This window comes from Schistocerca piceifrons, chromosome 1 (assembly GCF_021461385.2).
Source record: "Schistocerca piceifrons isolate TAMUIC-IGC-003096 chromosome 1, iqSchPice1.1, whole genome shotgun sequence".
Taxonomy (NCBI): domain Eukaryota; kingdom Metazoa; phylum Arthropoda; class Insecta; order Orthoptera; family Acrididae; genus Schistocerca; species Schistocerca piceifrons.
This window is the reverse complement of record NC_060138.1, coordinates 1,091,279,885-1,091,303,757: the sequence shown is the minus strand read 5'-3', so window position 1 is coordinate 1,091,303,757 and position 23,873 is coordinate 1,091,279,885. Positions and strand designations below refer to the sequence as shown.

General features: G+C 39.5%; 1 protein-coding gene across 1 annotated transcript in view; it reads right to left on the bottom strand.

The window, feature by feature from the left end:
- Nucleotides 1–1,511: 1,511 nt before the first annotated feature.
- LOC124775112 (la-related protein 7) overlaps nucleotides 1,512–23,873 on the bottom strand; it is a 93,927-nt gene continuing 71,565 nt past the window's right edge. Inside the window, exons 8-9 of the mRNA XM_047249948.1 lie at nucleotides 18,156–18,297; nucleotides 1,512–1,780 (exon numbers count right to left, since the gene is read on the bottom strand). Of these exons, the coding sequence (XP_047105904.1) occupies nucleotides 1,632–1,780; nucleotides 18,156–18,297 (291 nt within the window). The 3' untranslated portion in view covers nucleotides 1,512–1,631. The remainder of the gene's footprint in view (nucleotides 1,781–18,155; nucleotides 18,298–23,873) is intronic.

Sequence of the window (23,873 nt, the reverse complement as noted above, 5' to 3'; positions counted from 1 at the left end):
GTGTCATTGAAAAACTGATGTATGTTGTCATGCTAGTATGGAGGAGCTCCATCCTATTGGAAAATGAAGCCACCAGACTCCTCCTGAAGTTGTGTGAAAAGCCAATTCTGCATCACTTGAAGATAGCTCATTCCAGTCACTGCTTTCCTTAAAAAAGAAGGAATGATAAGCTTTTTCATGAGAAATCTCACAAAAAACACCATGTGATTTTTTTTCTTTTGGGGATATGTGAAGGAAAGTGTGTCCATCTCCCCTTTACCCCATGGCATAGAAGAAGTGAAGAACAGAATAACAGCTACCATAACTTCTGTACAAGCAGGTACATTGAGTAAAGTTTAAGAAGAATTTAGCTATCACCTAGATGTCATTCATGCTGCTGCTGGTGGCCACAGAGCATTTGTAATAGCGTAGTTAAAACTTTAAGAGTTTGTGAGTAGTTTGAAATTTATGCCATGTTTGTAACAAGTTTTTATCAACAAATGTGGAGTTTTGAAATGAGGTCATTCTTTTTGAAACACTCTATATACACAAGGTGACCAAAAGTCTCTTTACACACCACCAAATGCAGTCCCTGTGACATCATTACACAAATCCAAGAGGGGAAAAAAGAGCAGACATAGTGTAATAACATCACATGTATTTTCAGACTAAGTAAATCAATTGAGTCATTTGAATATGGTCGTGTAGGGTGTGACTGAATGGGGCCACAAGTTTAGGCATTTGATCAGACTGTTTATAGATGTTTCTTGTGCCCAGTCCCATGGTGGAGGAGTGATTTACTTAACTACGGCGGGCTGTTGAGAGAGGAAATAGAGATTGCCAAACATGAAAATATAATTTCAACCAGAAAGACTCCCAGTACTGAGGAAGAAGCACATTATTGTCCCACCTTTGTATGGTACTGGTAGTGTACAACCACAACCAACAATGGCCAGCTGTGATCAAATCTTAGAAGCACAGTGAATCAGAAGGCTGATGGAAAAGGAAGACAAAATTTACCAACAGACATTGGCAACACACGTAGTGGAGTCCTAGCAGCGAACATCAGCCTTCTTACTGTTATAGTTGGAGTCATGGACAATGGTGGTCGAGTTTAGGCTTGTTCTGCGCACCTAAATCATGCATTCTCTAAAAGCCAATGAGCATTCAGTAGCATTCTAAGTGCTAAGCCATCAACGACATAGCTAATACGACCATTAAACTTGATTGTAGTGAGTTGTTTAGTGAATTTATATTCCATTTGTTGTGAGTTGTCATCGCTGATAGTGGTAGCACAGGGGCAGTAAGACAGCAGCAAGCCACTGTGTGTAGTCAAATGAAGCTATGGCCTTCCTGAAGATACACTCTACAAATGATGATGAAATACATTTGACCACTGCATAATACTTACCAAAAACGTTTAATATTTGCAATATATGGTAATGTCACACAAAATTTTTCTGTTTTTGGAAACAACAAGGTTTTGATGAAATATTAAGCAAAGAAAAAGAGTTTTCAAATAAAATAAATTATTGTATTGGTAAAATTTTATCTTCTCTCATGAATTACAATGATGAATGTACAAATATGGATCATGATCTGTTTTCCTTAGATACACACAACTCTTCAGTTTTGACCAACAACGGTAATAACTATTCATCAAATCTGATGTGTTTTCCTAGTTCTCTCTCGACACGTTTCAGTAATTTGTCTCTTCCTCTCTGTTTCACTTTAATCTTCTGAGAGAATTTTTCTGCTCGGTCCTGTTTTATTTTATTCCAGTAGTTCATTTCCTCATCACCTGAAACAATTACATGAGTGTTACCAATGTTACCTTTTTTCATTGACTGGCATGAAAAATCACATCATGGAACTTGTGACAGTTCCCATAAGAACAAGCTGGACAATTAGTGCATTTTGATCATTTTATTGCGAGTAATATTAAACCTGGATATGAACTATGAAGTTTTGTGGTATGAGATGGCCGGCCATGGTGGCCGAGCGGTTCTAGGTGCTACAGTCTGGTGACGTCCTTAGGTTAGTTAGGTTTAAGAAGTTCTAGGGGACTGATGATCTCAGCAGTTAAGTCTCATAATGCTCAGAGCCATTTGAACCATTTGGTATGAGACGTGAGCAGGGCTGCAGCCGAGAGGCAGTAAGAGGCCTTTTCCACAGATAGCCGCACACAGGTGTCACCTGTTACTTTGAATGCCAGAAAAGGAATACTTTAATAACACAAATATTGAACAAAACAAGCGAGTGCCACAGATACGGACCAAGGGATCCCTCTCCTCTATTAATTCTACTGTTTATTACCTTAAAAATAAAAGTTTTATAAATAATTGCCTTCGTGTTGTCGCGCTGGAAACAGTCATTCATGAAGACTTTGAAAATCTAATACTTAAATTTAGCATACCACATGGCCAGCCAAGGTTTGGGTTTGGTCTGAGAATAGTATCACCACTTAATGATGAAAGTGTGATTATATACTGACTGAGGGGGGGGGGGGGGGGAGATCACTACACCAAGAAGGTGCTGTGTGACATAAACAAAAGCTGGTAGGCATGTTTCTACATGTGAAAGATGATGTCTATTCTAATTTCACATCAGTCGCATAAGAGTGGCACTAGTTGCACCACTATGAAGATACAAATCAGGTTTGCTTTAAATACACACTGTACCGATCTTGAATGTTAGTTACCTTTAAGACTGGACATAGTGAATTGCTGTTAGTCAAGAATGCCTTTAAGGCAGCAAAGATGCCATTATCAACACCTCACTGAGTTTGAACGTTGTTGTGTAATAGGGCTAAGATTTCGTATGACAGCAGGAGCACTCTTGTGGTTAATCAACACATCCTGATTGCAAAACTGTGTGTCAGTCTGGTGATTTCAACTGTTGTGCTGCCATTCATGAACAGCATTCCAGGGGGTGTTTTCCAACAGGATAACTGTTGCCTACATATCAATGTTGTAACTCAACATGCTCTATAAAGTGTCAACATGTTGCCTTGGGCTGCTCAATCATCAGAATCTGTCTCCAATTGAGCACATATGGTCTGCCATCTGATGAGAACTCCAGCATCATCCACAAACAGCATTAACCATCCCTTTATTGACTGACCAAGTGCAACAGGTATAGAACTCCATCCCACAAACTGACGACCAAGTGCAACAGGTATAGAACTCCATCCCATTGTCACCAGTACAACACAATGCATGCATGTTTGCTGGCTTGCGTTCAACAGTCTGGCATATACAGCCTGGCAGATACAGCAGTTCTTAATGTACCAGCATTTCATGGTGCCAAATGTTTATCTCATACTTATATGAACCTGTGATCATGCAATGTTAATCACTAAAATATGACAAATGTATTCCTGGAATTCGCTTGAACAGACAAATGTATTCCTAAAATTTCATTACTCATTATTTTTTAGTGTTGCGATTTTTTTTTTTTCTGCTGGTGTACTTTGATGTTATGTGCCATTACATCGGTTGTTACTTGAGATAGAGAGATGGGACTAAAATTATGCCAAATTATGACTGAATTTTGTACTATGTATCTAGTTAGCATAATGATCAGAGTACACAAAGGAATGAGAGTTCTGTACAAGTTTTGCCATGCATTTGGCTACCTCAAGTAAATATCAATTAATGACATCCATTTTTAATATACGAGTCACCTCCACCGTAACTCACCATCAAATATTAACCACATGCAACAAACATTATTTTCAGCCAATAAGTGCTAAATCTACAATGGGCAAGGAGTGGCAAACTGCTCCCTGTGCAATTAATCCACTAGAGTAACATCAATATAGCCTACCAAAAATGTGATAGGTGCACATTTGACCATGGAGGAAGCTTACAAATGGGACACATAAATGATCATCTACATTACACTTCTGTCTGGAAAGATTACCATATAATGGAAAGTAAAGGTAAATATTTAATGAATAGTTGACAGTGAGTGCTCATCAGGTAAATAAATTAGTGTGAAAGTTAGCTGTTCAACAGCAGGACGATGCAGTTTGCAGGGACAATGTATAGAGAGAGGGGGAGGGGGGGGGGGGAGAGAGAGAGAGAGAGAGAGAGAGAGAGAGAGAGAGAGAGAGAGAGGGAGTGAGTGTGTGTGTGTGTGTGTGTGTGTGTGTGTGTGTGTGTGTGTGTGTGCGGGCGCGCGCGCACACGGGAGGGAGAGGGAGGACAGCAGGGAGGGAGGAGGAGGGGGGGGGGGAGAGAGAGAGAGAGAGAGAGAGAGAGAGAGAGAGAGAGAGAGAGAGAGAGAGAGGGGGGGGGGGCATTCTCTCTATGGAGAAGAGTAAGTACTGCAATTGAACATGATGTTCATCCACAATAACATTTCACATCTTCCTCACAAGCCAATGAAAGATGCTCAAGTAAAACCGTTATTTAATAAGTAGTATGTACAGAATTTCCCACTGTGAGTGCCCACGGCTGCTGTATTAGGTTGGTACATTAGTTCATTTTTTTTCCATATTGCTTTTCTGTTGTCATTGGTTTATTTATCAACTGTCATTTTTATTTGTAGTTCATTGTTGCTATCTGAGTTTATGTATTGTCATTTTGTGATTTGGAAATAGTGAGTGGAGCTGTGGACACTAGAAAATGGAGTGCTAAGTGGAGAAATCACATTTCCAACACATTCTTCTGTTTGAGTTCAGTGGAGGGGAGACAGCAGGGAGGTGCCAGAAATATGTGCTCCTGCCATTGGACAGAGCATGACAAGAAAATGGTTTTCTAGTTTTAAGGAGGATTGTTTTGACATTGTGACTTTCCATTTTCAGGAAGACCTACAGGGTTTGACAAAGATCGTTTAAACAATAATCCAAATCAGTGTACTCAAGAGCTGGCAAATGTGATGAACTGTGATCATTTCAACATCATGCAACATTTTCATGCAATGAGGAACATTAAAAAATCAGGTGTATGGGTACTGAATGTTCCAAGCCAAAAATCACAAAAATCAGTTGGTGGCCATATAATTATCTCTGCTTGCTCGTTGTCAATTGGATCGTGAACATCAACCATTCCTATCCTGTATTTACTAATGACGAGAATGGTGTCTCTGTCAGGGTGTATAAGCGGACAAGGAAAAAACATTCCTGGGTCTTTCCTACATTTCCCAATTAAAAAGACACTTTTTCCTGAGTGAAAATACACTTTTCCATTTTAAGTGACAGTACCTTCCCTTGGAACTGGGAAACTTCTCAATTCTTTGATTGGTCCAGGTTTTACACACCAGTGCAGAATGCCCTGGCACTTTACAAAACTAAGCTCAGCATAAAAAAAGATGCATTTTAGGAAGATCCTTGATCCACAGCAATATGTACACTGCATTTTTCATATTAAGAATGTATAAATACGGAGTCCACAAAACACAGCATGTTAGTTTCTGAAGCACTGAGATCGAGCTAGCAATGTGTTTTTGTCAGCCAATCACAGCTGATATTTAGAGCATAGGACATACAATGTAGTTAGCCCATAACAACATCACTGTTAAACAGTGTGAACACACAAATAGGAAAAGTTAATATACATAAAGTCTACCAATAAGAAAAGCTACACTTTCACATATAATATCGATATTTTTTTGCATCCTCTAAGATATATCAAACACAAACGTGCCAGTAAAATTTTAAGTAATGATATAAATGTCTGGTATTATGGCTCCTCAAAGTGTTAAGTTCTGAATGAGATTCAAACACTCTGTGATTTAAGAAATTCATTGCACATTCTCACACAAAGCATAAGTCATCTTGCATAAAAGTAAATTTACTTTGAAAGTAACACTTCTTAAACCATCATTCACAATATTTTCCCACGACCTGTTAGAAATGTAAACAGTTGCAATGTCATGCTCATCGAAAGCAGTTTATCATTATGAAGTACTGCATAGTCTTCGTCCTAATGCCTTTGACACATTCTGCTGTCAGCAGATGTTTGTTTGTGCACTGTGTTCTGTTGCTGTAAATGGAGCAGTTTCTTTGCAACTTAAGTTTTATTTTGGTGTTTTTCTCTCATTTATGTTTTATTGCTAAATATTATTCTGTAGCGGGCTAAAGTGGAAATCTTCATTGGATTATCAGTTCTTACCAACCAAAATTACAAAAATTTAACTGAAAACTAAAACAATGAAAAATTCCCAGGGGTTTTTGCCAGTTTTCTCCTGGATGAAAAAGCTCCTGGATTGTTCCCCGATTTCCCAGTTGTCCCGGGGCATATACACCCTGCATTATGCTAATGTCTTTATGCTAACATAAGCAAGAGAAGAAAACAATGGTTGAGCCCAAACAAAGCAGCAACTCCCCCTACAAAGATCTGTGTGCATCCACAAAAGTTAATGTTATGAATCTGGTGGAACAGCGATGGTGTGGTGTGTTACGAATTGCTTTTCCAAGATGTGGCCATCACTGCTGACATTTATTGTCGGCAACTGAGATGTATTGCAGGCACAATCCAAGAACAAGACCAGGAAGACTGCGTTAAGTGATGCTACTCCACAGTAACACCCACCTGAATTCTGCTAGATTGATAAACACTACACTATAAAGGAATTGAGTTGGGAAGTCATTCCACACCCACTTTATTCACCTGATCTTGTGCCCTCACATTTTCCACGACATATCGAACAACTTTCGAGGAACTTCTTCTCCAGGTGTGAATGCACTCTGAAAACAGCTCGGCCAATTCTTCACATCAAAACCAAGTCATTTCTAGTCATGAAATTGAAAATTTACCCCAACATTGGCAGACTGTTGTAAATAGTGAAGAAGAATATATTCTGTTGTGTTTTATTTTATTATTATTTATTAAATTTATGGCTACGCACTTACGCACCAAGCCAATACATGCAGATTTGGAGAAAGTTGCGCCAGCACAGAACGTCACCAAGGCATGGCAGCAATTGAATGTCTACACCTGTTGTGATTGGGCTGCTTGGGCTTTGGTGCCACAGTCTGGCAGCGAATTGGAAATTAAGGAGCAGATAGGCAAGTGATAATGTCAATGCTCAATAAACAGTTGAAGAGATATATTGTAACATATCATTGAGTTCCAAGATTCTATTCAGAGTTGCTGCTCTCATCTATTAATTAATAAGAAATCTGGTTACCCAACATTGTAACTGTTTTTTACGAGCAACAAAACACAGAAGAGTTATTTAAAAAGTGGATACGTCATAATGTAGCTTGCGCAGATCGGAGCTCTCATACAGATGGAGAAGTGAAGTGGCATGGATCAGTGGCATTGCATAGCAGACTCACTACACCGAGGAACTTCAAAAAGGCAGTCATAAAAAACATAATTATAGTAAAAATTAGTGTCATATCATCAAGGTGACAGATCATTTGTGGAAGTAACACACCGTATTAGCTTCGGCCAACTACAGAAGATAGATCTTACATTCCAGCACACTTCTTATTAAACAATGGAAAATCGGGAATGGAATAACAACAATATGAAAAGGATAGATTGCTACTCACAACACAGATGGGGACACACAGAGGGGTAGGCAGACACATTGCAAAAGATTGCTAGATATTATTCACCTAAAGGACGCAGACCTTCATCAGATGTAGAAAAAACAGAATTCTCACGATTCACAAACCCCACACATATGTCCACTGCATTTCTGGGCACTAAGACACGACTGCATCTAAGGTGGGAAATGACTTTCGCAGGAGTGGGTAGTGGAGGTACTGAGGTGGTACAGGGAGAGGGAGGAATAGCGAGACAGAGGTGGGGGAAGTTGCAAGAGGCCACATATGTGAGTTGTGAATGTGAATGGAGTTTTGTTTTGGCTAATTCTGATGAAGAACGAAGTCCGATAGCTGAATAATATCTAGCAATCTTTTTTAATGCAGCTGTTTGGTACTCAAAACTGCTTTTTATTTTCGATACAAACATATAATAACTGTAACTGATCTTGACCATACATTGGCCATATTTAGATCCATCACACTGTTCTGATATTGCCCCAAGGGGCACAGACGTCCCTCACCACACTCACAGACAGCTGTGGGTAGTGTTAGCTATCCACCAGGCAGCCCTGCAGCACACATTATGTACATGCGCAAGCTGCTTTGCCACCACTACTTGCTTGCACTCGGCCAATCAGTATGGTACTCCACATTATGGCCTAGCTGCAGGACTGCCCTGCGTCAGCTGTTTGCCGACCTGTGCCTACGCCCATGCCCACTCGGGTGCATCTGTTTGCACATGTGAACTGCAACAGTGTACTATACATTGTAGACATCATTTGGTGATCAAAGCTTGACAATATCTATAATCAGACTAAATATACTGTTTAATACAGTATCTGAAGATGGCCAATGTATGGGTGTGATTGTTATCATATTATGTGATTGTACCTAAAATAAAAACAAGTGTACGTTTCTTGTAAGATTATTTTTAAAAAGAGACATGTTTTGAACACTCAGCAATTTTTGTAATCTTATTTATTTGCTTGTCAATATCTAAAATATACGATGAGTGATAACTTTTACTGCTTCCATTATTTTTCAGTACCATATTGCAGATACCACAAAAAATGAAATTAATCAAGGTTCAGCTAGGATAATCAGCCAGGATTCCGGTCTAAAGGTGAAACAGGACAACTGGGGCAGCAAACAAGAAATGAGCTATACTCCCTGACAGAAAAGGTGAAGCACCCAGAAGAGAAAGAGGAAACTAAGTGAAACTTCATGAGTTGAGATGCTAAGTGACGTTATAGCAATGACTGTAAAACTGAGTCAAATTTACAAAAAAACATGGCAGTATTAACCCACTTATCAATATGACATTACATCTCCTCTGGCCTGGATGCATTCACTGATTTGCTTCAGAAGGATGTCATAAAGTCATTGTTCCCTCCCCTGGGGCAAGCTAACTCACAACTGTTGTACTCGGTCCTCGATATCCGGGACACTGGCACTGGGATAGAGTTGACGTTCAACTTGGCCCCACCCTATCAGGGACACATCTGGGGATTTTGCTGGCAACAAGAGTGCCTCAGTGTCATGTAGACAGTTCATAAAGACATCTGTTATATGTGGATGAGCATTGTCCTGTTGAAAATTGGCACCACGATACTGTCACATGAAAAAGAACACATGAGGAAACAGGCTGCCCATGAAGTACCACTGCGCTCTCAAAGTTCCCCTCAATCACTACCAGCCATGGCCTGAAGTCATAGCCAATGGCTTTCCACATCATGATGCCAAGAGTAACACCACGGTGCTTATCCAAAACACTGGAAAAATGGGACCTCTTCCCAGGTTATCGACATACTCGCTGATGATAGTCATCCACAGTAATGCAGAATCGTTAGTCGTCAATGAACACAATACGGTGCCTTACATCAGTCCATGCTTCCCAGTTGCACCAAACACAGCCATTTTTGTTATTTTGTTATTGTGTTAGTGACATTCTATACATGGGATGGTAACTGCTGCTAGTCTTTGACCAATGGTGTGGAATGATACAGGATATTGCAGGGAGTCCAATACTTTTTCTCTGACAGGAGGTGCATATGTCAAAGGATTGCAATGTGCTTGGTGCACAACAGGGTGATCCTCCTTTGTGGTCACACACGGTGGCGCAGTGGTTAGCACACTGGACTCGCATTTGGGAGGACGACGGTTCAATCGCGTCTCCAGCCATCCTGATTTAGGTTTTCCGTGATTTCCCTAAATCGTTTCAGGCAAATGCCGGGATGGTTCCTTTGAAAAGGCACGGCCAATTTCCTTCCCTAACACGAGCTTGCGCTCCGTCGCTAATGACCTCGTTGTCGACGGGACGTTCTACATCTACATCTACATTTATACTCCGCAAGCCACCCAACGGTGTGTGGCAGAGGGCACTTTACGTGCCACTGTCATTACCTCCCTTTCCTGTTCCAGTCGCGTATGGTTCGCGGGAAGAACAACTGTCTGAAAGCCTCCGTGCGCGCTCTAATCTCTCTAATTTTACATTCGTGATCTCCTCGGGAGGTATAAGTAGGGGGAAGCAATATATTCGATACCTCATCCAGAAACGCACCCTCTCGAAACCTGGCAAGCAAGCTACACCGCGATGCAGAGCGCCTCTCTTGCAGAGTCTGCCACTTGAGTTTATTAAACATCTCCGTAACACTATCACGGCTACCAAATAACCCTGTGACGAAACGCGCCGCTCTTCTTTGGATCTTCTCTATCTCCTCCGTCAAACCGATCTGGTACGGATCCCACACTGATGAGCAATACTCAAGTATAGGTCGAACGAGTGTTTTGTAAGCCACCCCCTTTGTTGATGGACTACATTTTCTAAGCACTCTCCCAATGAATCTCAACTTGGTACCCGCCTTACCAACAATTAATTTTATATGATCATTCCACTTCAAATCGTTCCGCACGCATACCCCCAGATATTTTACAGAAGTAACTGCTACCAGTGTTTGTTCCGCTATCATATAATCATACAATAAAGGATCCTTCTTTCTATGTATTCGCAATACATTACATTTGTCTATGTTAAGGGACAGTTGCCACTCCCTGCACCAAGTGCCTATCCGCTGCAGACCTTCCTGCATTTCGCTACAATTTTCTAATGCTGCAACTTCTCTCTATACTACAGCATCATCCGCTAAAAGCCGCATGGAACTTCCGACACTATCTACTAGGTCATTTATATATATTGTGAAAACACTAACCACCACCACCACCACCACCACCACCACCACACACGGTCAGCTGGAACCTTATGCGTATTCCTGCCAAGTTCCCATGCACTCCAATATCAGGCCACTATCACATCTGCATGCCCCTCAAATCTGGATACTGCATGGTTCGATCAGTTGTCCAAATGGAGAACCGCAATGAGACCACTTTCTTACTCTCTCAGGCACTAACAATGCTGTGTGTCAAAATTATGTGGCATCTCTTGTCCTCTTCACAGAGACCCCTCAACATTGATTGCTGTCATGTCCCTTATATATTCTACCAGGCCAAGTAACAACACCTTGTTGGCTACAGCAAATTGCAACTCTAACATACCCACTGATAGTCAATATTTGTATGAAGTTACACTGACAGTTGACCACGTCTTCTGGGTGGTTCACTGTTTTTGTCAGTGTATTTTGTTGTATACTTCCCTCTAGAGCTTTCCTCTTACTGCTTCCTTAATCTGCAATCCTATCTTGACTTTCCAAGTCAACCCATATTAGTCTTGCTCGCAAAAACCTTTTCCTTTCATTTGACAAATGGAGTCCCTGGTTATAAAAGCTAGAATATTTTGGGACTGTGAGCGCATGCTTCTCATGCAATAAAAAAGCAAACATCTATAAGTATTACATTCTATTTTCATCAACATCTATAATTGCATACATACTCTGTAAGGCACTATACGATACATGGTGGAGCATACCTTGTACCACTATCTGCCATTCCTTTTCACGTCCCACTAACAAATGGAGAGAGAGAAAAATTATTGTCTATATGCTTCCATATGAACCTTAATGTCTCTTATCCTGTCTTCACGATCCTTAAATGCAATGTACAACGGTGGCACTAGAATCTTTCTGCAGTCAACCACAAACGCCAACTCTGTAAATTTTCTCACACAAAAATGTCGTCTTCCCAAAAGGGATTCCAATTTGAGTGCACAGAGCATTTCTATAATACTCACATGCAGGTCAAACATACTGGTAACAAATCAAGCAGCATACCTCTGAATTTAAGTTAATGTCTCTCTGTGATCCAACCTAGTGGGGCTCCGCAACCGTTCTAGCAGTATTCAAGAATGGGTGGCAGTTGTGTTCTATACATGGTCTCCTTTATAGCTGAGCTACAATATCCTAGAGTTCTCCCAATAGACTGAAGTCAATAATATGCCTCTGCTATAACCAATCTTATGTGCTCAGTCATATCAATCAGCACATCACTAATATTGTATTCAAACACTACAGAATCGAATTTCCTACTCATTTGCTAAAATTACATTGCTGCTGTTCTCACACCAAATAGAAATTCTGTCTAACAAGGGGACCATCAGAAATGTAAATAACAGATTTTGATAGGTCTCGGATGTGTTGTAGAGGGTCATGCCCCGAGTATGAGGCTATCCGCTTTTTCAGTGATGGGCCTTGTTTTTCGAGAAAATTTATTTTGAAGGTCACTGCGCGCTGTACTACGCGCAACGTTACCCATGTCCCAACCAAGTGAGCATGGCGCATTGATTAAGGTCTACAGCTTACACGCTGGAGGTACTGCGTTCTGGTCCTTTCCGTTTTTTTTTTTTTTTTTACAATAGTCCGACATTTTTCCATTTTATTTTACAGACTATCAACAAACAGTGTAAATTGTGTGACATTATTAAGAATTTTAAACTGTGTAGGCTCAATCAAACAGAAAAAGGACTGTCCGTGCAGACATCTCGTGCGAACTCTGTGTATTGTGACAGTATATCATCCTGGTCATCGCCTTTTATTTGATTATGGCAATATTATTTCATGATCCACAAAGTTTGCATGGGCAGTCCTCTGTGCTCTATGAAAATGTATCATCATAGTCAAATAAACGACAAAAGCCTAGCTCCTAAAGCACTAGTTTACATTTGTCTTCAATGTCCGTCGTTAGTGCTGTGCGTGTTCGAAGAAAACAGTGAAATGGAGGACCCAAATGTGTCTACAGAAGTGCAGCCAGAAGAAGATAAATCAGAGGTAGAGGAGTTGAATGAACAATTGAGAGGTGAAATCAGTAATGCCATCAAATACGCCGAAAAGTTGCTTCGTGATCTAAATCTTCTAGCAAATACACCACCCAGCACGATCTCTGCTAATTCAATTGGAATTGGCAACGAGATATGTATTGCAATACAAGACTTGTTGGCCAAGAGATGGATCATCAATGACAATGAGTTAATAAACATCAACGAACAAGGCGAGGTGCAGTAATATGAAGCGGTTAGTTTCACTTTTGTGTGGATGTTCTCTTCCTTGTGAACGAATCAACATAATATAAAGCTATTTACTTTGCAGTATACAGGAGTAGAGGGAGATGGCAATTTTATCGCTGATGAATGCACACATGAACCAGCAGATTATGTGCCTCTATCATACAAAGAATGATCAGTAGCTCTTGCAGTAGTAGGCCTACATCCGAAATTGAGCCTAAAGAGTTTGCAGTCCCACAGCATCTCTCGATTAATACATAAATCAATGCTATATCGATGGAAACAGGATGTGACATGAGGTGGAACTCGTTGTGATAAATTGAACAGTATTGATCATGAGATGTATGAATGGTTCATCGAAGCGAGACAGAATTTGGAACAGGTAAATCATATAAAAACATATGTCAAATACATTGTAAGAAAGAGACTGACTTGTGAAAATAATATAATTTCTTCTGCAAGCATGTGACAACCAGAAATATAGCAATGGGCGATGAACACTGCTGTTCCGCTTTTATTGGATACCTTTAATTTCGTAGCCAGCTCGACATGGGTCGAAAGATTTAAACAAAAGCATAAAATCAGGCAGAGGAAGATTGTGAAGTTCATCAGTTCCAAAGAATGTGCAACGATGGAAGAAGTATTAGTAGCTGCGGAAGAATTCCACACACAAATGAAAATACTTATTGGTAATTTTAACCTCAACTACATAATCAGCACCAATCAAACGGGCTGTCATAATCGATCAACATACAATAGATCCCTCTCAGAGAAAGGGGCGAGAACCATTCTCATGCAGAGAAAAGATTTAAACACTCATGCAGAGAAAAGATTTAAACAAGATAAGTCATTTGAAAACAGCACAGTACACTCTTAACTGCACCAGGAAAGGTGATCCTGTATGTTGTTTTATGTATGCAGGAACTGGTGGGAAAATTTGGCCCTAATGTTCAGAAAAGAGTGGATGAATTAGTCATCAAATTTAAAACCGTAATTGTGTCCTGCACAAAATCAGGGAAGCTCAAGAAACTGGTGTATGAAGACTTTTTTAAAATCCGTGATTTTCCATACGTCAGACACGAAACATTTCTGTAAATCATCGATACGTGTGGAGGGCAGACTGATCTGACTGAATACGATCACATCTTAGTGGACGAGAGGAAAGCGTGCACTTGCACCGTAAAAGTTATTCCACCAAAGTGTATTGCACTTTGCCAGCCTTGCAATGTATACTTTTACTGACAGGTTAAAATTTTCATGAAGAAAATTCAGAATGCTCCTGATTTGTTGAAGACCAACACAGCAATCGTGTCCAGGGACAATTCATAAAACTACACTCATTAATTTTGCATCAATTCAGGGCACCTGCTTATTCAAATATGATCAAATACACATGGTTCGCATCAAAGTTAACAGATGAAAGAGAAACCTTTTTGAATGTAAATTAATAATGTTTTCCTGTATCGCTTTTAAAAACTCCATGTGCCTGCAAGACCGTAGCTTTTATGAAATGTGCTTGGTGCTGTAAAACATTGTGTTTTGGTTGCTTTTACGACAAATAACATCTGAATTTCTGTTGTGGCATAATAAGCGATGCAGGCGATAGCGAGTAAGATTTTGTAATAATGGCTCTGAGCACTATGGGACTTAACTTCTGAGGTCATCAGTCCCCTAGAACTTAGAACTACTTAAACCTAACTAACCTAAGGACATCACACACACCCATGCCCAAGGCAGGATTCGAACCTGCGACCGTAGCGGTCGCGTGGTTCCAAAATCCGTTATTTACACTTCTGATGGTCCCCTTGTAAGTCATCCTGTATCATCCTACAGTCAATCAACAACAAAAAACTTTCCTGTACAACACAGTGCCATCCCCAAACTGTTGCGATTTGCTGCTCACACTATCCATAAGATTGTTCATGTATACAAAGAACATGAGCACTCCTACCACACTTCCCTGGCGCACATCAGAAGATATCATTGTCCCTGATGAACACTCAATGTCCAGAACAAGGTACTGGTTTCTATTACTTGAGAAGTTTCCGAATCACTACCATATCTTAGAAACTATCTCATCAACATTCTGCAGCGGGGCACAGTGTCAAACTCTTTCTGGAAATTTAGGAAAATGGATTCTGCATGTTGCCCAAGATGATGTGGAAATTCATTCCAGACGTAGCAACTTACTTGTTTTCTACTTTTTCAGTTGCTTCTCAATGCCAGGCATATCTATTTATATGTCCTCCATAAGGAAATATACATGGCAATGATAGTGTGACTGTACAACTTTAATGCATGAAAGATTTTTTTTTTTAAATGCAAAATTTAAATTTTCAGCTTTCCTTTTATTATTCTCTGTTGCTACACCAGACTTATCGACGAGTGACTGAAATGAGCTGACCCACTTAGTTATTTTACATGGGGTCATAATTTCCTCAGATTATTGGCAAGATCCTTTGTTAACTTATAATGGTGGCAGCTGCATGCTTCACACATTCTGAAAATTTGCCTCCTGAGATTTCCAATTCTTTTTCCAAACCAAGAGTACAACAATCTTTACTTCCTCAGCATTTTCCAAATTTTATTATTGAACCAAGGTGGATCCTTTCATTTTTCAACCTACTAACACGGCACACATTTCTTCTGGGCATGATTTACAATCAGTTTAAACTTTGTCCATAATTCCTCTACATCCATCATACTGGAACTAAATGGAAGCCATTCACTGTCTAACCAGGAAATATCACCCATATTTCAAAGTGAAAAGAGCGCACTTGCGAGATATCAGCCCTAGAAATCGATCCTGTGCTTTCTTTGGGCATGATTCTGACAGTACGCAGTTACGAGCCTCTGAAGGTATAGCTTCTTAACTTTTCCATGCACCAATTGTTTGTCACACATCCGCACCATTGGGGTCAGTTAATGCTGAACACAAAGTGCTGTACAGTGGAGTGAGTTAGAGGTTTGTGAAATACTGTTTCCATTTTGGTAACACACTCTGTTTATTGTATCAATGTGTGTGGTTTCTAACTGGTAGTTGTGTCAGAGATCTCCTTGCTCCGAAATTTTTTTGTTGAGATTTGTAAATGCAATCTAAATGAATAAAATGAGTCAGTGTGCCAATAAAGAGGTAGTGCAGCACTATTTAATTATCAACATCTCTGTTGTGCATTATTTTCTTTGGATTATATAGCTGGCATTGTTAAAGCAGAAGACATTTGCAGGAGATCTGCTATTCCTCAATGTGATAGGCATGATTAAACTGTAAACTGAATATCATTACCTTTATTTCATAATAATTCTTCAGTTACTTGGGTTTCTTAATTCTGATATTGAGGCATATATATATATCTGCAGAATATCAATACAAGAATACTGTTTCAATAATATTGAAGGTATATGTGTGTGTATGAGGTTGACGTATTATGTACTCATATTACTTTCGCGCAGACTTCAAAACAAGTTGGTTAGATGTATCCAATTTCTCTCCTCCAATTCCCTCACCTTCAACATCCCATGAATAGGAGGGCTCTGTCGTCCACTGCACAGTACGTGGTGCTCAGGCATTAGGTGACAGCAGTAAGGTGGAGTGAGTGACAAACAACCGGTGCACACGGGAGTTAAAAGCTGTACTTTCAGAAGGTCATAACTGCATACTATCAAAATTATGGCCCAAATTTTGGCACAGGATCGATTTGTGTAGCTGATTTCTTGCAAGTCTGCTTTTTTCTCCATAAAGTATGAGGTCAAGTTGGTGATGTTTCTTTGTAAGTAGAGTTGCCAACAACTGCCCATCTGTTTCTTCCAGCATAAAAACTCTTCTAGCCTCTAGTGGCTTCATTAACTTCAGTACCCATCATCACAAAGATTAGTTCATGATCACTAATCCTAATCTCTATACCGAAGAGTCAAGGTCAGGCTTGATTGTAGCTACAAGATATAAAATGTAAGGGGGCAATAAAAAAGTTTCTGTTCGAAGGCCATACAGTCCAAAAACCGTGTGCCAATCAGGCAAAATTGCTGTGAGCACTGAGGTAATGATCCCACAGATGTAGCTGGTTGAAGACACTGATTTGGTAAAACACCATGTCCTGCTGTGTGAAGAAGTCTGTAACTGACTGCTGCACATCCTCATCTGAGGAATTGTCAACCATTAAAGGCCTTTCTTAGGGGATTAAAGCCATGAGAGTCATATGAGGGGAGATCAGGACTCTAGGGCAGGTGCTCGGTGTCTTCCACTTGAGTCCCGCACTTGAGGTTCGCTTCCCAGATTCACTGGCATCTTGTGTCTAATCGCAACCAGCACCATACTTGACACCCCATTCCATAACTGTGCTTTTCAACAGGCATTCTGCACCATACACATTCTTCATTCTATGACAGATGTCTACCAGTATTTATCTTTCAGCAGTCTAGAAAGGAATAACAGCATGTTGGTCCTGCTTGGAAGTATTTCATAATAAAGTTGTCATGGTTCACATTTCTGCATTTACCACACACATGCTACATTAACCCCTTTCCGAAATGTAGGCACTTGTATACCCGCAATGGAGTTGCACTATGTTGTACATACATTGAAGCAACACCCTCAAATAGAAACTTGATCACCCTTTATATTGCCGCCACTGCATGTGGATTGTCTAACTAGTTGCTCAAGACAGTTTTTAGAAAATGTGTTAAGGACTACTTCATAAGACTGTCTGTCTGTACTACCTAAAATGAATCTAATAGACGTCCCAATCTATACTCAGTAGTTAAAGTCACTCCCAACTAATACTGCATGTTCTGGGTATATCCACACTAGTACATGCAGACTTTCTTTGAATGATCCTACAAGTGTTACGGTGAAATCGGCTGGTGGGTATAAACATCCGATGATTACATTGAGTTCATTTAGACCGGGTAGTCGAGTTCAAGCAACTTCACAGACAGATTGACTTACAACCTTGATAGACACAATATTTTTGTTGACTGCAGTTTCATTTTGATGACAAATCTGTTCATGCATAAAGGTTGACATGTTTAATGGAGAAATACAACAATCAGACTCTAATTTTGTACCAAATTTAGTGACAATCTTATTATTACAAGCAATACTGTGACTAAATTTAGCACACAATTCCTTACAGATACCCCCTTTTTTATCCACACATCTAATATCAAATAGGAACAACAATCTTACCTGGAATTCTGTGTTACATCATTACAGGCAACACTTACCAGAGAGGATCTCCATACTGCCAAAAGGCTTCTCTTGAACAAAATGTGCAGCAGATGATGGTGTAGAAAATCTCACATATGCTTCATTCGTCCCTTCTAAGATGTCAACGTACTGCACATCAGAATATCCTCTTACATCACTCTGTTCAGATAGAAATGAAAAAATATAAAAAAATGAAATAACAAGATTTATCATAATTTTGATTATTATAACTATGCAACATGACATGGTTTTGCCCTGCAGGTTTCAGAAGAAAGTATGGATACAAAACAAACTTACTTCTCTCTAGAGTGTACTGTTTTTTCCACAGGTGTATTAATACATTCTTTGGTTTTTCCCAACTTGTGCCAATACATTATGAGAAATGAGAGGTTTAGATAGTGGCAAACACGAGGATTGGCCACAGTGTATCTTTGAAATGTATATAGAGATTTGGCCACAGTATCTTTGAAAGGTATGTGGCACTAAAATACTTTTTTTTATGAAATTACAAGTTTTTCAGCTTGTACATATGACAAACATTGTAAAGCTTTGTATTAAACAATTAACCCAGACCTTGGTCAGATACTTGATCACTTATCAGACAATCAAACAAATATGAGGAGTCTTCTAGTGAAAGAATCGACCGGTTTGGACAGACACGATGAGATTATCCAGTCGAAGACACCATTCGGATACGGTGGGATGTCACATAGAGGACAAAGGTGAGTCGGAGCGTCTAGTGATGCACTGAATGAACAAACAAACATGAAACATCTCCCACATAAGAAGGTGCTAAAATTTAACAAACCAGGAAGATTTTTGTATTTTGCAACCGTAAATATTAATTCTTCAAGGAAAGTTGGTAAATTGAAACATTTAACAGATGTCTTAGATCAACAGAAATAGTTATCGCAGCTCTTCAAGAGTTATGCAATACTGACCAGGACCCGATTGAATCAGGAGGATATTGACTTTATAAGGGACCACCAGGAGAAAGGGTAATAGAAAATGTTCCCCAATTCAGTGTGGGTTTCTTGGTACATAACAGAATATTGGATTCCATTGAGAATTTTTCATCCAATTCCTCAAGAATGGCATTGTTAACAATTAAGGTGGCAAACACAAGATACACACTGATACATATTCATGCTCAAACTAATGTTAAAAACAGAACTGGCAAGGACGCAACGGAAAAATTCTGGGATGGACTTGATCAACTAGTAAGGACCATACCGGATACTAACATTAAACTTCTGCTTGGGGACTGTAATGTGAAGATAGGGCGAGAGAAGAAATTTCGAGATGTGGTGAGGCGATGGCCAGCGCTAAACTTACAAACAAGAATGGGGGAACAGTTAATTGAATTTGGTACTACAAATGGATTGGTTTTGAAGACAACAAGGTTTAAGAGAAGACCACATAAGTTAATGACATGGAAGTGCCCTAACGTCAAGCTAGGAGAGTTCCAGATAGATCATGTGGCCATGGATCAGAAATTCCATAAGGAAATCTATAATGTTAAAGTGCTGCGTGGCATCGATGTTGATTTCGGACCACTACATTTCAAAAACTAAAATCAAACTGACACCTAAAAGAAAAAGCAAACCTCAAAAGTTAATTAGATACAAAGAGAACATATGACCCTAGTTATATTATTAATAATCAGATATATTACGAGAAATCAAGAATACCTTTAAGTGGCAATCTAGAAGCCACTGTCAACAGATTAAAAGCCTTGGCTGAAATAGTAGCTCCTGTACGGAAATGCAAGAAACACGCTTGGTGGAATGAGAAATGTGATGTAGCAATTCAACATAGACATAACGCCTGATTACATGACCAACAAAAGAGAACTGAAAGCTACAGGGAGGAATTAATAAATGCTAGACGGTCCACTGCCAAAGAAATTACAAGGGTCAAAAGGCAATTTCATAAGACCTCGCTAAAATCTATCGAGGATGCTTTCTAATGCCACAAGACAAGAGATTACTATCAGACATTCAAACAGTACCAGTCAAAATACACTCCACCTACTCTTATGATGAAGGATACAAACTGAAAGGTAGCACATAACAATTATGACACTTCAATGACATAAGCTAAATATTTCAAACAGTTACTAAATGGCGGGGAACCTGAACATCATTTGGAATTTGACCCCTATCCAAGAAACAAAACGCATTTAGAAAGAGTTATACCACCACATCCAGATGAAGTACAAGCAGCGATTAACTCACTTCGGAATTATAAAGCAGCTGGTGAGAACCAACTAGTGGCAGAACTTTGGATATATGCAAATGTACAAACTATTCTGGACTTAGACAAACACCTTACTGACATTTGGAATACTGAGATGTTATGAATACTGAGAAGTTACCAGAGGAATGGAATGTTGTGATAATCCATCCACTACACAAAAAAAGGAGATAGATTGGATCCAAATAATTATAGGGTTATATCCTGCTGGATATTACTAATAAATTTTTTTCCAAGGTTCTGAATTTCAGAATTCATTAACAGTTTGATGGTGAACTAGGTGAATATCAAGAAGGCTTTCATCCAGGACAAAGCTGTCCTAATCAAATTATTAGTCTCAAATGGATAATGAAACATCAAAGGGCAGGATGCCAGTGATCACCTTTGTCGATTTTAAAAAAGCCTATGATAGTATCCATCATGAATATCTGCTGTCAATTCTTAAAGAATTTGGTTTACATCAGAAACTTGTCAACCTCACTGCAGTCACCCTTCGAAATACCAAAGCTACAGGGCTATTACAAATGATTGAAGCGATTTCATAAATTCACTGTAGCTCCATTCATTGACATATGGTCACGACACACTACAGATACATAGAAAAACTCATAAAGTTTTGTTCGGCTGAAGCCGCACTTCAGGTTTTCGCCGCCAGAGCGCTCGAGAGCGCAGTGAGACAAAATGGCGACAGGAGCCGAGAAAGCGTATGTCATGCTTGAAATGCACTCACATCAGTCAGTCATAAAAGTGCAACGACATTTCAGGATGTAGTTCAACAAAGATCCACCAACTGCTAACTCCATTCGGCGATGGTATGCGCAGTTTAAAGCTTCTGGATGCCTCTGTAAGGGGAAATCAACGGGTCGGCCTGCAGTGAGCGAAGAAATGGTTGAACGCGTGCGGGCAAGTTTCACGCATAGCCCGCGAAAGTCGATGAATAAAGCAAGCAGGGAGCTAAACGTACCACAGCCGACGGTTTGGAAAATCTTACGGAAAAGGCTAAAGCAGAAGGCTTACCGTTTACAATTGCTACAAGCCCTGACACCTGATGACAAAGTCAAACGCTTGAATTTTCGGCGCGGTTGCAACAGCTCATGGAAGAGGATGCATTCAGTGCGAAACTTGTTTTCAGTGATGAAGCAACATTTTTTTCTTAATGGTGAAGTGAACAGACACAATGTGCGAATCTGGGCGGTAGAGAATCCTCACGCATTTGTGCAGCAAATTCGCAATTCACCAAAAGTTAACGTGTTTTGTGCAATCTCACGGTTTAAAGTTTACGGCCCCTTTTTCTTCTGCGAAAAAAACATTACAGGACACGTGTATCTGGACATGATGGAAATTGGCTCATGCCACAACTGGAGACCGACAGCGCCGACTTCATCTTTCAACAGGATGGTGCTCCACCGCACTTCCATCATGATGTTCGGCATTTCTTAAACAGGAGATTGGAAAACCGATGGATCGGTCGTGATGGAGATCATGATCAGCAATTCACGTCATGGCCTCCACGCTCTCCCGACTTAACCCCATGCGATTTCTTTCTGTGGGGTTATGTGAAAGATTCCGTGTTTAAACCTCCTCTACCAAGAAACGTGACAGAACTGCGAGCTCGCATCAACGATGCTTTCGAACTCATTGATGGGGACATGCTGCGCCGAGTGTGGGAGGAACTTGATTATCGGCTTGATGTCTGCCGAATCACTAAAGGGGCACATATCAAACATTTGTGAATGCCTAAAAAAACTTTTTGAGTTTTTGTATGTGTGTGCAAAGCATTGTGAAAATATCTCAAATAATAAAGTTATTGTAGAGCTGTGAAATCGCTTCAATCATTTGTAATAACCCTATAGAGTAAGGTTCAGAAATGAATTCTCTGAACGTTTTGAGATACATACTGGCCTTCGACAAGGTGGTGGATTGTCTCCATTATTCTTCAATTATGTGCTGGAGAAAATCATGCGTGAATGGAACAAAATATGTCCACCATCTGTTAAGAGTGGAAAAAAGATTCGACTTAACTGCCTTGCATTTGCAGATGATTTGGCGCTGCTAGCAAACAATACTGATGAAGCAAAGGTTCAGATAGAACAACTAGAATGATTAGCGGCAAAGGTTGGATCGCAAATTTCATTTGAGAAAACTGAAATTATGCCCAGCTTCCCAGTTGATACATCCTGTATCATACTCCATAATGATCAAAATATTAAAGCAGTAAAAAAGTTTAAATAGCTTGGTAAGGTTATTACCTGGAATGCTAATGAAACAGCATCAATAGAGAGTAGAACATTGAAACTACAGCGAGCACAAAGAATCACTTGGCCAACCTACAAAAAACAATTTCTCTCAATAAATGCTAAATTTCGACATTACTCCTTCGTCATTAAACCAGAAGCAATATATGCAAGTGAAACACTATTAAAACTAAATACTCAAGCAACAACTGACAAATTGCAGAAAGTTGATAAAAGAATACTCCAAACAATTACCAGTAAAAAGCATCAAGTTAATGGGCAATGGAGATTTCAGCCCAAATCAGTAGTGTATAACGAAAGTGAATCCATTATTGATACGATGCGGAAAAGAAGGACTGCATTTTTCAGCCACACATCTGGCCTACCAAATACTAGAATCCTGAAGCAACTTTTTGACTACTTCTGCAACAGTCAAACCAAAAACACGTGGTTTAAAGAAGTACAAAGTGATCTGGACAAATTGAACATCACCACACACCAAATTAAACACAGAGAAGAAAAACTGCTTCTGAAGAACAAATACACACTGCTGACATTCAAACCACCAGAATGGAAGAAGTATGTCATATCTGCAAAAGAAAGAGCAGCCAGATCACAACGAATGAAGAAATTTTGGAAAACAAATAAATTGCTGACTACTAAGACCTAAACTTAATCATTGTAGACTCTATTGTATTATGTTTGATTTTAGTGCTACAATGTGGGCATAAACTATGTAAATAAATAAATAAACAAACAAACAATTAAGTAGTCATGTCATACAAAACAATAAAGCAGTCATTATCATTACAATAGCTATCATGTTTATATAAAGTATGCCACCAAGTGAGAGAATGCTAGAGATGCAAAATAAATATCTAAAACAACAATGTTTTTATTAATTTCTGCACTAAGTCGGATGCACAAATATAATAAATGAAAATTACAGTGCTTTCAAGAACACTGATGAGCAAAATTTAAGGATGAAAGTAACTTTAGCATGATGTGTAACTGCTAAGTAGTATAGCTCACTGAAACTTGGATCATACATGGAAAGAACTGCTACAGTATAGTGCAGAAGGTAACCGAAAGAAATACACAATGACACAAACAGAAATGACACTTAAATTGAAAGACAATAATTACACTTAAGCCACCACAATTTATGATGTTCCCCTGGACATTACAAAAGGCGGGATGTGGTTCTTAATAGGATTTGTGATCACCATGGGCAGCATTGTACTC